This window comes from Cebus imitator, unplaced genomic scaffold (assembly GCF_001604975.1).
Source record: "Cebus imitator isolate Cc_AM_T3 unplaced genomic scaffold, Cebus_imitator-1.0 Scaffold671, whole genome shotgun sequence".
NCBI classification, from domain to species: Eukaryota; Metazoa; Chordata; class Mammalia; order Primates; family Cebidae; genus Cebus; species Cebus imitator.
In genome coordinates this window covers 145,167-162,553 of record NW_016107986.1, presented here as the reverse complement: position 1 = coordinate 162,553, position 17,387 = coordinate 145,167, and the positions used below count along the sequence as shown (strand labels likewise).

Sequence of the window (17,387 nt, the reverse complement as noted above, 5' to 3'; positions counted from 1 at the left end):
AAAAAAAAAAAAAAAAAAAAAAAAAGCCTTCAGGGAGAGTCTTGATAGGCAACTTTCAGAAACAGTTACTGTCCCAAGCAGCAGAGTCAGGGTGAATGGGTTTCTCAGTCCTAGTTGTGTGGTATTCATTTGCCTTGCCAGGCCTTATCTGAGTTACCTTTTGCTAGTGGTTATGTGAATGCCTTGCTTATGTAATTTGCCTTGATTTGATGGCTAACATGATCTTGAAAGCTTAACTTTATCATGTCTGTTTCTGCACTTACCCAAATATCCAGAGGAACTTTCAGAAGGTAATTGTTTTTATTTTCTAGATACGCCAAATAGAACTATGTTTAAGATCTGTCAGTGCCTCAAAATGAATACTTGATAGGATGGTGTTTCAGATGAAGATATGATATTTGTTGAACTTGACAGCGTGGTAGAATATGGCAGAAAAAAAAAAAAGAAACGATATGGTATTTGTTGTTGTTTACAGTTTTCCCCTAATATTTACATTTTTTCCTCAGGAAACATGCTTCCAAACTAAGTTTGTGAGGTTTCTCCAAGGATAAGATATTTTAAGGGTGAAATCTATGATTAAATATTCAGTTTCATAGACAACATTTAAAACAACTATGAAAATAAGCTTTATGAATGTACTCCCAAGAAAACATTTCCTTTTAAACTTACTGATATATCTAAATGAGAAAATGTGCTGACTTACCAGAAGATAGAATTGATATTGGTGTGTTTTCTTTCTTTGTATTTTAAAACACATTTTTTAAAAGGTTAAGAAAAAAGTTTCATTCTATGAGCAAAATGCTCTCTCTCTCTCTCTCTATATATATATACACACACACACACATACACACACACACACACACATATATATATATTGTTTTTTAGACAAAGTCTCTCTCTCTTGCCCAGGCTGGAGTGCAGTGGTACAATCTCAGCTCACTGCAACCTCCATCTCCCAGGTTCAAGTGATTCTCCTGCCTCAGTCTCCCAAGTAGCTGGGACTACAGGCACAAGCCACCATGCCTGGCTAATTTTTGTGTTTTTAGTAAAGGCAGGGTTTCACCGTGTTGGGCAGGCTGGTCTTGAAATCCTGACCTCAAGTTATCTGCCTGCCTTGGCCTCCTTAAGTTATGGGATTGCAGGTGTGAGCCACCACGCCCAGCCATATATTATTTCAATGATCAGAGCAGAGCTGTATAAATGAGAAGGAACTTAAGTAAAAAGTAGTTGAAAATAATATTGTTATAATATTTTTTTCTGAGGTCTCAGTGGAAGGAGGAACAGGAGTCTGAACTATCTCTAGATGCTTCAGAGGCATTGGGCAGTTTTCCTCATTTTGTCTCTCAGAGTCCTGGCCAGTCAGAGACATTTGGCAGCCATAGAGCAAAGCTTATTTGCTATAGAATAAACCCCTTTGAGAGGAAGAAAATAAAAACCCATATCTAGCAAAGAGATTAATTATAGGACCTGCAGAAAAAATAATGTTATAAACACAGTATGGTCAAGAACAAGGCTGAGCATGGTGGCTCATGCCTATAGTCCCAGCACTTTGGGGGGCTGAGGCGGGTGGATCACCTGACGTCAGGAGTTCAAGACCAGCCAGACCAACATGGTGAAACTCCATCTCTTATAAGGATACAAAAATTAGCTGGGCGTGGTGGCGTATGCCCATAAGCCCAGCTGCTTGGGAGGCTGAGACAGGAGAATTGCCTGAACCCGGGAGGTGGAGGTTGCAGTGAGCCAAGATCACGCCATTGCACTCTAGACTGAGGAATAAGAGTGGAAGAAAAAAAAAGAATAAAAAGCTATTTAAACTTGTTTAAAGTTATAAGATATTGAATCATAGTAAAAACATAAAAACTGGGTGTGTATTTTTAAACAGATCCTAAGGAAACTTGTCTTAAAAAATTAATAAACTGGTTTTGGCTTTAACCATACTAGACAATACATTCAGTGTAATGCTCAAATTCTGTGAAGTGCATCTCTATAGTTTGTTGTGTGTGAATGATAGGATGAAAAATGCTTAGAACATTCAATGAGCCTCTCCATCTCCTAAATTCAACTAGGTTGCCATCTACTAAGGCAGTCACTTGAAATGTTGAAGATGATTTCATGAATTTGTCCTAAATAAACTTCTTGCTCTCACATATTCTGCTCCTGCTGTTCTCTGTGTTCCAGACAAGGAAGAATTTGTTGGCTATGGTCAGAAGTTCTTTATAGGTAGGTGGTAAATTAATAAGAGGTGGGTCGGGTCTCTGTTCCTTGTTAAATTATGTTTCCATGCCTGACACTGTTTTGAAAGTTTCTTTTGCTGATGGACCTTTCCAAACCTGTTCCTCATTCTAGTTTCCTTTTCTTTCTGTCCTTTTTTTATTGCCAATATTCTGATCTATTAAGTATTCATCGTTATTCATCTAATTTCCACTGGGTATCTATTAATTACTTATCAAGCACAAATCTTTTTGCTTTCTTCTAGACTGTTTCGTAACCTATTTAAATTACGCTAAAGAGACAAAGTCTCTGACTTTTAATCTTCTTATGGCCACATTTCTCTAATCTGTCACCTGGGCAGACCTTTGTGAAAGACCAGGTACCACTCATCTACAGTCACTCTGGGCTTCCTTTTACAGGGAGGCAGGGGAAGACTAGCAGAGCTGCAGGGTCTGTAAACTAGAAGGTTATTTCCCAAGCTAGATGCATTTTGGAATCATCAGGAGAGCGTGAAAAAAAAAAAAAAAAGAAAAGGGTGATGGTACCTTTCTGTATTGCTTTCAGAATCATTCAGCCTAAATGCTATCAGGTGGAGCTGAGCAGAGTAGGCAGCTACACAGAGGTAGAGAATAAGGAGCATGAGCATGGTGATGAAGCCATCTGTGCAGGCAACAGTGCCTGGTGCAGATTGTCAGAGCCAAAGAAAAATCAAGAGATCAGCTGCCATCAATTGGCCTCTGATACCTAACAGGCTTTACAAAAGATCCCTGTCTCATCTAGCTTGGGCTGTGACACTTTCTGCCAGCTATTGACACTGTCTGTCTCCCATCTTGCACAAGTGCTCTTGATTGATCCAATATGCAAATGTATTGAGGACGACAAGGGCCAGGTTTATCACTGTTAGAGAAGGGAGTTATAAGCATCGAAAGGGAAGGTCTAGAGTGAACCCTGCGGTGTTGGATTGATATTGTAGGTACTGGTGTGAACTCATGGTTTTCAATATATAGACATACAAATATAGATGGAAGTGTGCATGTGTATTTGTACGTATAGATGGAGGTGTGCATGTGTATTTGTACTTACACATAGAGTTGCTAACTCTGTCTATTGAGAGGACCTGGGAACAGCTCTGAAGATACCAGAAAGCCCTGTGATTCCAAAGGCAGATAAGCAGGAATCTAGGAGCTCAGAAATCATGATCCATATGTCCAGCTTTGCCACTGATCACACAGTCCTAATCAACCATGTAACATGTCTGTGTCTTAGTGAAGCCACCTGAAAAATATGAAAAATGCACCTGCTCCACTCTTTCTACCCTGGCCTAAGCCACCCTCATCTCTCACCCAGACCGCTGCAGTAGCCCCCTAACTGCCCTCCCCTAAAGCCACACTTACTCTCCCTACAGTTTACACCCTTCCTTCAGAAACCAGAGTAGTCTTTCAGAAACATGAATCAAATCATGTCATCGCCAACAGCTTCCCGTCACACTTTCACCACAATCCAACACTTTTCAGAGGCCCTGTGTGATCTGCTCCAGCCAGTTCCCCAACCCATTTCCATACTCCCTGTGCTTACTGCCCTGTAGCTATACAGGGTTCCTTGGGGCTCTCCAATGCTCCAAGCACAGTCCCTTTCTCTGCACCACTGCACTTGCTGTTTCCTTGGCCTGGCTTGCTCATCCCCACAGAGGCTTCCTCATCTGGCTCCCTGCCTTCATCCAGATGTCTACTCAATGCCAACCTTTCAGAGATACTCTAACCTTACTACCTATCTGAAAAAGCACCTTTGTTACTCTCTATCCACCTAGTCTTCCTCTAAGTACTTATTTTTTGTTGTTTTTTATTTTTGTCTCTCCTCTTCTACAAAACATAAATTTCATGAGCAAATGGCCTTGGATTAGTTGACCCCTTTATCCCCAGTACCCAGGACAATGCCTGGCCTAGAGTGGGTGCTAGATGGGCTAGCACAGAGGGCATTTTTGTATGTTTCCCTCATATTGCTTCCCGTCTTCTAACTTCAGACAGACGTGACTATATTAATGAACACTTTAGGATCATGGTTGCTGCATATTTCATCAGGTGTGAAGCTAGAAGTGATCTCTCCTGCCTGAATCTTATGTTCTGTGTGCTTCCCCTCCCCAGCTGGCTTCCGCCGCAGCATGCGCCTTTGTCGCAGGAAGTCTCACCTCAGCCCCCTGCATGCCAGTGTGTGCTGCAATGGCAGCTGCTACAGTGCAGTGGGTGCCCCTTACGAGGAGGTGGTGAAGTACCAGCGATGCCCTTCAGACAAGTACCGCCTCATAGTGCTCGTGGGTATGTCTCAGCATGCACTATCTCTCCTCATCCTTGGGAAGGTTTCCTTCTAGATTCAGGTGTCTTGCATTGAGAATAATGGTAAAAGTGGAACTTTTTATGGACCCCATACAAATACCTTTTTTAAAGAACAAAATTAAGCCATTGTACAAGTGTGTTCATAAGTAAAATTTTGTTGTATCAAGCTTTTAAAAAAATCTACAAGTGAATGTGATATACCATGGTGTCCATGAACTTATATAACAAGCATTACGATGCGGTTATAACTGAGATTTTTTTTTTGCCTGCTTAGAATTGTTCTGTAAACATAGATGGATGTTCCCTGAGACAGATCATTAGCCTGCATCATGAAAATAAATCCTTAAAGTTCATTTCTCTGAGAAATGTGTTAAATCCTTAAAGTCCATTCCCCTAAGAAATTTGTAATTACTTATTTTAGAAAAGTATCTAACATCTTCTGGACTATATCTTTGGTGCTTTATAAAGATCAGGGCAAATATAGCGTAGGAGTGACCTGCTTTTGTGACCATGACTTTTGCAAAGCTGGTCCTTGTAGCAGTAGCAGCTTGTATCCTACTGCCTTCCTGTGTTCGTGTTTAGCTTCATGAGTAAGGCAGCTCCCTGAAGAGCAGAACAATGTGCCTTATAGCTGGGACCAGCAGTATCATTTGCAGGCCCCATCGTAAAATGCAAATGCAAGGGTGCCTTCTTAAAAAATTATCAAGGATTTCAAGATGCAATAGCAGTGAACTCATCCAAGCACGGTGTCCTTTTAGGCATGGGCCCTGTGTAACTGCACAGGTTCTATACACGTGAAGTCAGCCCTGCCTCCAGTTGGACATGGGGGTGCTGACTCAATCACCTGTCAGGAATGTGCCTCTGAATTCTGTAAGTCACAGAACCTATAGTTGTCAAGGCTGATTTCTGGTTGTGACTTGATAAATACTTCATTTGAAGAAGAAAGGCAGTGCTCTCTTATTCTCTAAAATGAGATCAGCTAATTCTCCTGGCATTCAACATTGGATGAAGTTTGCTGGGGGTCAGGCTTCTGTGATTCCTTACCTCATTTCTGAATGTTGAAGCAATGTGGGTTATTCCATGGGTCGCTAGGAAAATTCCCAAGAGTTTTCTGGGGTTGTTCCAATTTATGAGAAAGGAAGTTACCTAATTTCCCTCAAAATATTTGCTCTCAAGTTTCTTCAAGAGAAGGACTAAAATGATTCCATCGCATAATTATATTTATCCACATCTGATTATTTCTGTGTGTGACTTTTTGTGTTTAGGACCCTCTGGTGTTGGAGTAAATGAGCTCAGAAGACAACTTATTGAATTTAATCCCAGCCATTTTCAAAGTGCTGTGCCACGTATGTTTAGTTTTTCTTTCATAATCGTTTGTATTTTGCTAAAACATCCTTTGTTGGTCTCATTAAACTATGTCATTCCATCTTTGCTGTAAAAGTATACGACTCAAGGGATTCTTCCTGAAGAATTTAGTATTTCTAACCAATTTATTTGAATAAGGAAAATTGACCTATTGGAATATAGGCGGCTAGGCTTTTAAAAGGTCTTTTTTCTATTTCTTAACAATTATATGGATGGCCTTCCAGGCAAACTAATAGTTAACAATAATAGCTCATGAGCACTCAGTGCTTGCTATTCTCCCAGCACTGTGCTTGGCTCTTTAAATGCCTTATCTATTTTTTAATCTAAAAATTGATATATGCACACATAATTTTATATAAATTTATGAGTATGATTATACAATACACAACCATTTAAAAAATGGTGTTTTTTGGCTGGGCACGGTGGCTCGCATCTGTAATCCCAGCACTTTGGGAGGCCAAATTGGGCAGGTCACCTGAGGTCGGGAGTTCAAGACCAGCCTGGCTAACGTGGTGAAACCCCATTTCTACTTAAAATATAAAAATTAGCTGGGGAGGGGGGTGCTGCACACCTGTAATCCCAGCTACTCGGGAGGCCAAGGCAGAGAATCCTTTGAATCTGGGAGGCGGGGGTTGCAGTGAGCTGAGATCATGCCATTGCACTCCACTCTGGGCAAGAAAGTGAGATTCTGACTCAAAAAAAAGGGTGTTTTCTTATTTCCTTTTACTCATAACTCCTTTATTTCTCCTAAGCTCCCCATTCACTACTAGCAGCTCCAAACCAACTCCTGAAACATAATCTTCTAGGCGTTCTTCTATGTAGAATTGTGTGAGTTTTTTACCCATTTAGAGTTGTTGTATGAAGGTTTTTTTTTTTTAAGCTTTAAGACATTTGAGAGCTACAATTCTAAAAATAGAAGGAATTATTTATTTCATACGGAGATTCAGCCTTTTTAAAAAAAAAGTTTTAGAATCACTCTAAGAAAACCTGTTTTATTGTAAAAATAGAAAAGATGAAGACTTGAGATAGAATTCCTGATTTCAAGAAAATAGAAAGTTCATAATAATGCATGTTTATAATAATGTATAATAATGCATAGTTTCTAATATGTGTAAAAGGAAGTTAAAATTTTGACTGAGACACTAAGATATACATCTTTAAATGAGGAATGTGCAAACAAGTTAAACTCTTCACACAGCTGGAAGGTATAAAAGGCTTGGGGAGGGGGATTGATGGTGGCTTTTCAGGGAGGCTTTTATTGGAGAGAGCTGTGCTGTGTGTTCCTGACTCACTGGGTGTGTGTGAGTGTGTGAGTGTGCCTGCTTCCCCTCCCCTCAAGGCAAGACAGAGGAACTTAGGGGGACATCTTAGAGAGCTTCCTATGTGTCCCCTGCACTTTAGGAGACACTGAAGAATGGTGTCCAAATTATACCTGAAAAATCCAAAGGAGGAGAGCTTACAGGAAGTGGCCAATGCCTGTAATTTGGGAAGTAGCTGTCCTTGTAGCGTCCACCACAGCTACACTTGTGATATTCCCCAAGGACCAGATCTGGGCAGATAATGTGTAAGAAAGTCAGCCCAGGATTAGCTGATCACTGCCCAGGAAGAAGCCTCAAGGAAAAAAAGGCTAAAAGTGGGCTCCCAAATACATCGGGCTTTGGAAGGAATCACAGATGATGAACTGGATTAGGAATGGACTTGAGAGGCCTGGTGGTGGTGGTGAGAGGGTTTGCAAAATAACCCAACATATCATTTAGGAGAGAAAGAGCCAGATTTAAGCATCTGCTAAATCTAAAGGGAGTCAACAGCTGCCAGCATCAGTATTTGCCAAACCAGAACCTTCCTTCCTGCTTTCCTCTCCCTGCCCACACTCTAGGCTTAGAAAGTTCTGAACTAGCGGGAGAGAGATTGGTCGGGGGCAGGGAGAAGCAGGAGCAGTAGAAATTGATGAAAGGAAAGAGAACTTCAACTCATACTCTCCTTCCTGACATCTGGCTTCTCTGAGCACAGGCTTCCCTGGTGCAGCAAATCTGAGCCAGATGTGTGGAGACGCAGCCTAAAATCTAAGTGAAGTTTATAATTTTGATGATTACGTGGGAATGGAATTTTAATTACTCAGTTGAGACTGGATGATGAAAATGAAATTGTGGCATGAGTGATGATAGACTTTTAAAATTAAACCTGAATGAGAGAATCATGGAAACTGTTATTTTTTATTTTTTTATTTTTTATTATCAGTCTCCCTCTGTCGCCCAGTCTGGAGTGCAGTGGCATGATCTCAGCTCACTGCAACCTCCACCTCCCGGGTTCAAGTGATTCTCCTACCTGAGCCTCTCAGATAGCTGGGATTACAGGCGCACACCAGCATGCTCGGCTAATTTTTGTAGTTTTAGTAGAGACAGGGTTTCACCATGTTGGCCACTCTGATGTCGAACTCCTTACCTCAAGTGATCTGCCTCAGCCTCCCAAAGTGCTGGAATTACAGGCATCAGCCACTGAGCCCAGCCAGGAAACTGCTAGATTTTTATGCAGGGGCTGGGGAAGATCTTGCCTCACAGAATAGCAATGGGAGACAAAGAAGTTGCTTTATGATCGCATCCCATAGGCTGTGCTTTCTGAAGTACTGCTTCTATGTACAGGAATGGGCATTCATCTCAAAAACAACAACTACCAAATAAATCACCATTTTTGTTTTTTTGAGACAGAGTCTACTCTGTCACCCAGGCTGGGGTGCCGTCGTGGCACGATCTCGACCCACTGCAACCTCTGCCTCCCAGGTTCAAGTGATTCTCCTGCTTCAGCCTCCTGAGTAGCAGGGATTATAGGTGCATGCCACCACGCCCAGCTAATTTTTGTATTTTTAGTAGAGATGAGGTTTCACCATGTTGGCCAGGCTGGTCTCAAACTCATGACCTCAGGTGATCCACCCATCTAGGCCACCCAATATGCTGGGATTACAGGCATGAGCCACCATACCCGGCTGAAATCACCCTTTTTGGAAGGTCTGGATAAAAATGCCCACAGAATATGGAAGAATTTTAAGAATTTCAACATAGAATTTTAATTATTCAAAGTGAGAAAATACTGCCCATATTTTGCTTTTTAAATTGAAGTTTTAAGCTTAAAATTGATACTTTGAGTTATGCATCAATTCACAGACTTTAACCTACCATGTAAATATTAGTCCAATGGAAACAAAGGAGGAGGAGTCATCTTGGGTTTATATTGACATAATTCACGGTCACCTGAGAGCTATAAGGTTTTACTAGAATTTTTATTTTTTTAAGTAGGAAGTTATGGGAGATATGTGGCATAACTGCAGGAATGCTAAGGATCTGATGAGAGGCATGAATAAGGAAAAACAAAAATGACCCCAAAATGACATATGCTTTTAGACTCCCTTAAATGTTGGTAACTCCTTTGATAATTTAAGGCTGGTTTTGAGCTCCTACTTGATCATTTCCCTGTATTGATATCATCAGATGTTGATCTATTGCATCCTTAAACTTTGTCAAATGCAAATATACAAATTCTTTATGAATAAGGGGAATTGGTGGTAATGGAGATTAAGGGACTAGCTTTACAGTATATAGGATGCAGAGCTGAAACTGTGTCTTACTTATCTTTGTGTTTTCAGAACCTAACGTGATACCTGGAACATAGTAGGTATTCAGTACACACTAGTTGAATAAATGGATGAGCAGACTACAAATAACTTTTAGATACTTGATGAACTCCAATATTCTCTACCACCTGGCACTATTTAAGTTGAAGAGTCTGTAATCAAAGTGGCCATATCAAAGAATCAGACGGAATCTAGACTCATCCAATCTTTCCCTCCTAGAGATCCCTAAATGAATCACCACTCACTTGGGTATTAATGCATCAGTCTTGACCGTAATGCATCTGGCCAAGACTGCAGAATGTCATGGGCTTTTTCCATTTCAGATTTAAGAATCTATTGTTGTAGGAAATATTCATCTAGGGGGAGTCAGAACAGAAGTTCTAATTCAACTTCACTTTTCATGAGTCTTATGAATGTGAGTAAGTTTCTCCAAAAGCTTTACTTGTGAGTAAATTATAGACATTAACAGTTTACCTAGGATAAGAATGTGGAGGATGAAATGAGATCGTGGGAAATGCACTATCCAAATGTATGATATTATTAGTATTGCTACCCAGGAACCTCTAGGCATCTTAGGGTTCACACGTAATTCACTAGCACTTGTTTTGAAGTAATAACAGGTGTCCCCTGAGGTCTTTCTCATCCTGGCTTAATACCTAGTACATTCTTTTCCACACCATCAGCACTCAATAAAGGTTTATAGACTGATTTTGATATAAGACCTTACCACCAATTCAGACTTCTTCTCTTTAGTTCTAGCATTTTCTTTATCTATTTGATTATATATTCATCTATTTATTTTGAATAGCTATCTCTATTCAAATGCATACTGGTAATAAAGAATTTTGAAGACTCTGAAATCTTTCATTCCCTTTTTTTTGATAGACACTACTCGTACTAAAAAGAGTTATGAAATAAATGGGCGTGAGTATCACTATGTGTCCAAGGAAACATTTGAAAGCCTCATATATAGTCACAGGTAAAGTAGAGGTTCAGAAGCTAATTCTTGCCTCTGGTTATTTTACATTCAAAATAGATTTCCTATTTTTATGTATTTTCCAAAGCTCCTGGGTAATTCCTTTTGTTTCTGAGGAGTTAAGCAAGAAATGTACATTGATATACCAGCACACCAACTCACTGGGTTTGGAAAGGGAGCAGAATGGAGTTTGCAAACCTAGGAGAACTTGAGGAAATACATAAATTTTAGATATCCTCATTTTGTTCGCCTCTTGAATATCTATTATTTTTTTCTGTGCTAATAAAGTTCACATATTTATATTCAATTGTAGTGCAGTTTATCCTCATGTTACTGCTAATAATATTTTCCTTGTAGAAAGCATTCTGTTTTGTTTGGCCTGCCCTTGCAGGATGCTGGAACATGGTGAGTACAAAGGCCACCTGTATGGCACTAGTGTGGATGCCGTTCAAACAGTTCTTGACGAAGGAAAGGTCTGTGTCATGGACTTAGAGCCCCAGGTGGGTCCATGGTGGAATACTGAATGCATGTCATCCATTTTTTTGTGCACATGCTGTAGATTATAGTTGAGACATTTATTCTGTTAGGCTTTTAAGAATAAGGCCATTTCTCATATCTAAGATCTTACATAATATGTCAATTGACAACATTTTGCTTTTAGTTGAGAAAGAAGTCTTGCTTCTCAGACAGAAAAGCAGAACTGAGTGGGTGGCCATGAAGAGAAGCAAGTATCTTTCTTGCTTTAACCTTGATCACAAAGGCATCAAGGTAACATCTTGTTGCTTTGTACAAGGAGGTGAGGTTTCTATGTTGTCATATCTGTGGCTACCTTCCTGAGATCACATGTAGAATGGAGCAGGGGTAAGTGAGTTAAGGTAAGATAAAGAACATGCAATCCGTAGGCCCAATTTTTGTGATCTTCGTATTTTCTTTCTGTGTCTGTGTGTATGTTTGTTTTGTTTTTTGAGACAAGGCCCTCCTCTGTAGTCCAGACTAGAGTGCAGTGGAGCAATCTTAGCTCACTGCAACCTCTGCCTCCTGGGTTCAAGCAGTTCTTGTGCCTCAGCCTCTCAAGTAGCTGGGACTACAAGTGCAAGCCACCATGCCTGGCTAATTTTTGTATTTTTACTAGAGACAGGATTTCACCATGTTTGGCAGGCTGGTCTGGCAATAGAACTCCTAGGCTCAAGCAATCCTCCTGCCTCGGCCTCCCAAAGTGCTGAGATTACAGGCGTGAGCTATTGTGCCCAGCCATGTTTTCTTAGTCATTTAGAAATTTACATTGTGTTCTAGAGAATCAGAGGAAAAAAGATGGCAGTAGTATCCAATGTGAGATAATAGCAAGAGGAAAGGGAAGTGAAGGTGAAACAGAGCTCATCCATCTTGACAGTTTGTCTTTGTCTTTGTAATATGAGATAATGTATAGAATCCTACTCTTAGTACATGAGATTCTCACATGTATAGACTCTTACTCATCTAGTTAGATTTCAGTAGCTAGTCATAGCTAGTAAGAGTCAGGATTTGACCTTAATTTTTATTATAAAACCCCATCTCTAAATTATTAAAATGTTTTTTAGAATTGAGGAATTGGGGCACATGAGACTATATTCTAACTAAAAATAATTGCTAATTTCTGGTCTTAGAAATTTTGAGAAGCTTCATGTTGACTCTAGAAAGTTAGGTGCAGTGGTCAGGTGCAGTGGCTCATGCCTATAATGCCAGCACTTTGGGAGGCCAAGATGGGAGGATTTCTTGAGGACAGGTGTTTGAGACCAGTCTGGGCAACACAGTGAAACCCCATCACTACAAAAAATAAAAAATTAGCTGGGTTCGGGTGTGGTGGCTCACGTCTGTAATCCTCGCACTTTGGGAGGCTGTGGCAGGCAGATTACTTGAGGTCAGGAGTTTGAGATCAGCTTGGCTAACATGGTGAAACCCCATCTCTACTAAAAATACAAAAATTAGCTGGGCGTGGTGGCACATGCCTGTAATCCCAGCTACTAGGGAGCCTGAGGCATGAGAATTGCTTGAACCTGGAAGGCAGAGGTTGCAGTGAGCTGAGATGGCACCATTGCACTCCAGCTTGGGTGACACTGTCTCAAAAACAAAACAAAATAAAATAACTGGGAATGGTGGCACGTGCCTGTGATCCCAGCTACTCAGGAGGCTGAGATAGGTGGATTGTTTGAGCCTAGGAGGTTGAGGCTACAGTGAACAATGATTGTACCACCGTACTCCAGCCTGGGTAACAGAGCAAGACCATGTCTCAAAACAAAACAAACAAAAAATAAATGTGCATTTAATTTTTCTGTGTAGGATATTCAAGTGGCTCGAACCCATGAACTGAAGCCCTATGTCATATTTATAAAGCCATCTAATATGAGGTGTATGAAACAATCTCGGAAAAATGCCAAGATTATTACTGACTACTTTGTGGACATGAAGTTCAAGGTAAGAGCAAGTCAAAAATTACTGTATTGCTTTCAGTGACTTCTGGTGAGAGAGATTTGTGTAGGGCCAGGCCAAGGAACTCTGATTGCATTGTCCTCCTCCTTCTTTTTGAACCCCCTCCCCAAAAGGTCCTCAATGAAATTATTACTATAATTTTATTTTACCAAAAAAAAATCTATATAAAAAATTAAAAACTGTATTGTTTCTATAGGACCTGTGTTAGAGAATGTAATTTTTGTTTCTAATTGTAATGCCCTTACGATTTATCCTTTTTGATAGACATCACTTACAGATATAAAAATAAAGTTTAATAAATGTTACGATGCTATCCTTTTTTCTTTATTCTTTTTTTTGGACTAGCTTAAAAAAAATCCTTGAGCCATAGTTTGCACAGCCAAACAGAAATTGGGCATATACAAGCCTGATATTTGTATTTTAAACAGATTTTACTTAAAAGCTTACTTTAAAAATGCTCTAGGGAGTATATCTCATCTGTAAAATGAGGCGTCTCACAAAAAATTTTATTAATGATCATGGTAATAATAGAGGGGGCAAGCCAGATAAAATTAATCAGTGATCCCATCCTAGAACAGGGGAGTTTTTCCAGTTGGATACATATATTTTACATTAAACACACTTTAAATATTGTGAGTCATAACATATATTCAGTAAGGTGTATAAATTGAGTGTACAGTTTAATGAATTTTTATGTGTGTATGCACCCAGATAACCATTACCCAGATAAAGATATTGTAGCCACTTATTTTGTGTGTGTGTGTGTGTGTGTGTGTGTGTGTGTGTGTGTGTGGTAAAAACACATAAAACTTACCATTTTAACTGTTTTAAGTTTAAGTTCAGTGTTAGTATTAAGTTAGTGTTAAGTATATTCACATTGTTGTGAAACAGATCTCCAGAATTTATTTACCTGGCAAAACTGAAACTAAAAATATGAATGATACACTAAAAATTTGTATGTCATCCTTGTACAAGGGGCATGCTAATTTCTGCATTGTTTCAGTTTTAGTATATGTGCTGCCAAAGCAACCACAAGTATCTTTATTCTTTCTCTTATTATTTTTCTTTATTTTTTTCAATGACTATGGAGATCTGATTTTCCAGTTTGCCTTGTGAACAGTGGAGTCCATGAATGTATTTGTTGAGTATTATGGGCATTTAAATTTTTTCTTTTTATGACAGTCTAAACAAATTAACAAAATTGTTTCTGGATCATATGTATAGTCACTTTGTAAAGCCATAAGATTTCGGTGCCTGCATTTGTATTTGTGTTTCAGATTGTACTGGTGACAAGTTGTACTATTTTGTCGTGAACTAATAAGAAAATAGCAGCAATGAATTTAGTGTATTAGTGCCAAGTGAAGCCTAAATTATCTTCATTAAATGAACATTTCACAATAGTAGAAATAGATAATATAACTGGCTTATACCATCCTCATGTTGAAAGTGGCCATTTTATATCTTTAAAATAATGTTATTCCTATCAGATTAATGTTCACTTGAAATTTATGTTTAAATTTTATTTAAACTGGTACATTTTTTTTGGCTTTATGTTGTATATGGTTAGAGAGCTTCATGTTTAGATAAGAGTTAAAATAAATTCACATGGGAAGTTGAGGGGAGTAATCTGTCTGCAAACTATTAATAAATTTTACAAAACATCAACCAGACATTAAGACTAAAGATGGAAACATAAGTTTTGTAATTTAGAAGACATTTATTGGACCTCACTGGTTATAGTTTCACAGCTGAATGTGACAGCATAGCAAACCGTATTTTTTCCATTTGTCTAAGTTTGTACTATCTGTATTTTTCTGTATTTCCTAAAGGACGAAGACCTACAAGAGATGGAAAATTTAGCCCAAAGAATGGAAACTCAGTTTGGTCAATTTTTTGATCATGTGATTGTGAATGACAGCTTGCAAGATGCATGTGCCCAGTTGTTGTCTGCCATACAGAAGGCTCAGGAGGAGCCTCAGTGGGTACCAGCAACGTGGATTTCCTCAGATACTGAGTCTTAATGAGACTTCTCGTTGAATGCTGGAGTTTTAACACTGTACCGTTGTCACCGCCATCTCCAGCTGCAATCTAAAACGGCAGTATTTGACCCATTATAATGTGTACAACTTTAAAAGTGAAGCAGTTTATTAATCTTATTTGAAAAAAAATTTGTTGTATGGTTATGTAGTTACCTATTTGGCTATTAATTTTTTTTCCTTTACCTCATATGAAGCTGTGGTAGAAATACGAATAATGTTAAGACACTGAGTATGAGACTTTTGCAGATTTCACATGATCTTTTAAGATTCAAATAAAGAGCTTTCCTAAAATAAGCAATATTTAATTTTAGAAATTGTATTCTACTCTATGAAATGTGTTTTATGAAAACATCTTTTACAAAAAGTGCTTACTTGACTAACTCAGCAAGAAAGGTTTAGTATACACATTTTCACACCTAACATCAAAACCTACAAAAAACTGCACTGCCTTCATTATTTACAAATCAGGCTACAAGGAAAAAATTATTCTCATCAGAGGTGTGACAAACACTAATTTTCCTTACAGCCAATATCTACATGCATGCCTAAATTAGAAAAAGGCAATGGATTAGTCCTAGAGACCTATATATAGAAAATAACAATATTGAAACTGTGTCTCAGAGTTAAAGAAACCAGGGACTAACAGAAATTCTTGAGCATGCAGGATGGCAGATAAAAAACAACTTGCTAAAATGCTGAAACTTCTTCCATTGTGAGATTTAAAACAAAAACAAAAAAACTGGCTGAAGTTGGTTAGTACTAACACAAATGGCTACCTGGAGTCTGTACAAAACGAACTTGCTGGCGTCACAGCTCGAATCTACTCCCATGTTTCATACTGACTTCCTCCAAAATTTGCACATGCAACCCATGAAGGGACATGAAATAACTGTGAACGCCAGAGGATTTTCCAGACCGCTTATTTCCTTCTACCAATCACCTACTAATCCCAGAATCCACTCCCTAAACCTTTTCTAATAAAAATACTGCCTTAAAGCCAGCACAGGGAGACAGATTAGAGCTATACTCCTGTCTCCTTGTTAGTTAATTCACAATAAAAACTTTTCTCAAAAAAACAGTGCCATAATACTGGCTTCTGTGTGTATAGGGCAACAAGATTCTGTTTGGCAGCAAGATTAGTATCCATTACAAAGTCTTGTTTCCCTTTCTTCCCCCAGATTTGAGATTTCCAGGTGCTTTCCCTGTTCCTGTATATGTTCATCTTCTCCATCATTCTCTTCTCCTTATTTACACCATTATTCCATCTTTCCCATCTCTTTAACTGTAAAACAGAATGCACGATTCAAATATTTATAGAGACATGCAAATCAAAACCACATTGAGATACCATTTCACGCATTAGAATGGCAATCATTAAAAAATCAGGAGACAACAGATGCTGGAGAGGATGTGGAGAAATAGGAACACTTTTACACTGTTGGTGGGAATGTAAATTAGTTCAACCATTGTGGAAGACAGTGTGGTGATTCCTCAAGGATCTGGAACTAGAAATACCATTTGACCCAGCAATCCCATTACTGGGTATATACCCAAGGGATTATAAAACATTCAACTCTAAAGACACATGCACACGTATGTTTATTGCAGCACTGTTCACAATAGCAAAGACTTGGAACCAACCCAAATGCCCAACAAAGATAGACTGGATAAAAAAAAATGTGGTACATATACACCATGGAATACTATGCAGCCATAAAAAGGATGAGTTCATGTCCTTTGCAGAGACATGGATGAAGTTGGAAACCATCATTCTCAGCAAACTGACACAAGAACAGAAAACCAAACACCACATATTCTCACTCATAAGTGGGTGTTGAACAATGAGAACACATGGACACGGGGAGGGGAACATCACACACTGGGGCCTGTTGGGGGGCAGGGGATTAGGTGAGGGATAGCAGGGGGTGGGGGGATTGGGGAGGGCTAACATTAGGAGAAATACCTAAGGCGGGTGGGGATGGGTGCAGCAAACCACCATGGCACGTGTATACCTATGTAACAAACCTGCACGATCTGTACATGTACCCCAAAACTTAAAGTACAATAAAAAAAAAAATTGTAGTTCTCTGCTAAAGTTATGTTAAAAAAAAAAAAAAACACCCAACCAAACAAAACTATGCAAATTAAGTCGTTTGTAGTGATATTTATGTGACGTCGGATTTGATTTTAAGGTTCTTTGAGAAAAAGTTTTTCCAAATTTGATTTACACGGTTGTGGGATGAAGGGTAAGCAATTGGAGGAAATGTGAGGATTGCCTGTATCAATACACATCCACACACCAAGGCTCGCAAAGACTTGTTGGTCCTGGAGAGTAAACGCGTTCGTCTGTAACCCAGCAGGGTCCGGCAGAGCCG

General features: G+C 39.2%; 1 protein-coding gene and 1 pseudogene across 6 annotated transcripts in view; one reads left to right on the top strand and one right to left on the bottom strand.

Moving 5' to 3' along the window:
* The window catches only part of MPP4 (membrane palmitoylated protein 4), a 53,556-nt gene extending 38,234 nt beyond the window's left edge, over positions 1 to 15,322 (top strand). For 5 of the 6 annotated variants that reach the window (XM_037734833.1, XM_037734831.1, XM_037734830.1 and 2 more), the window contains 8 exons: positions 276 to 290; positions 2,179 to 2,220; positions 4,353 to 4,523; positions 5,807 to 5,887; positions 10,417 to 10,510; positions 10,899 to 11,007; positions 12,824 to 12,958; positions 14,803 to 15,322. In XM_037734833.1, coding sequence (XP_037590761.1) covers positions 276 to 290; positions 2,179 to 2,220; positions 4,353 to 4,523; positions 5,807 to 5,887; positions 10,417 to 10,510; positions 10,899 to 11,007; positions 12,824 to 12,958; positions 14,803 to 14,994 — 839 coding nt within the window. In that variant the 3' untranslated portion in view covers positions 14,995 to 15,322. The remainder of the gene's footprint in view (positions 1 to 275; positions 291 to 2,178; positions 2,221 to 4,352; positions 4,524 to 5,806; positions 5,888 to 10,416; positions 10,511 to 10,898; positions 11,008 to 12,823; positions 12,959 to 14,802) is intronic. The other variant, XM_037734832.1, reaches the window with a different exon arrangement.
* Positions 13,902 to 14,002, bottom strand: LOC119469481 (annotated as a pseudogene).
* Positions 15,323 to 17,387: the final 2,065 nt, after the last annotated feature.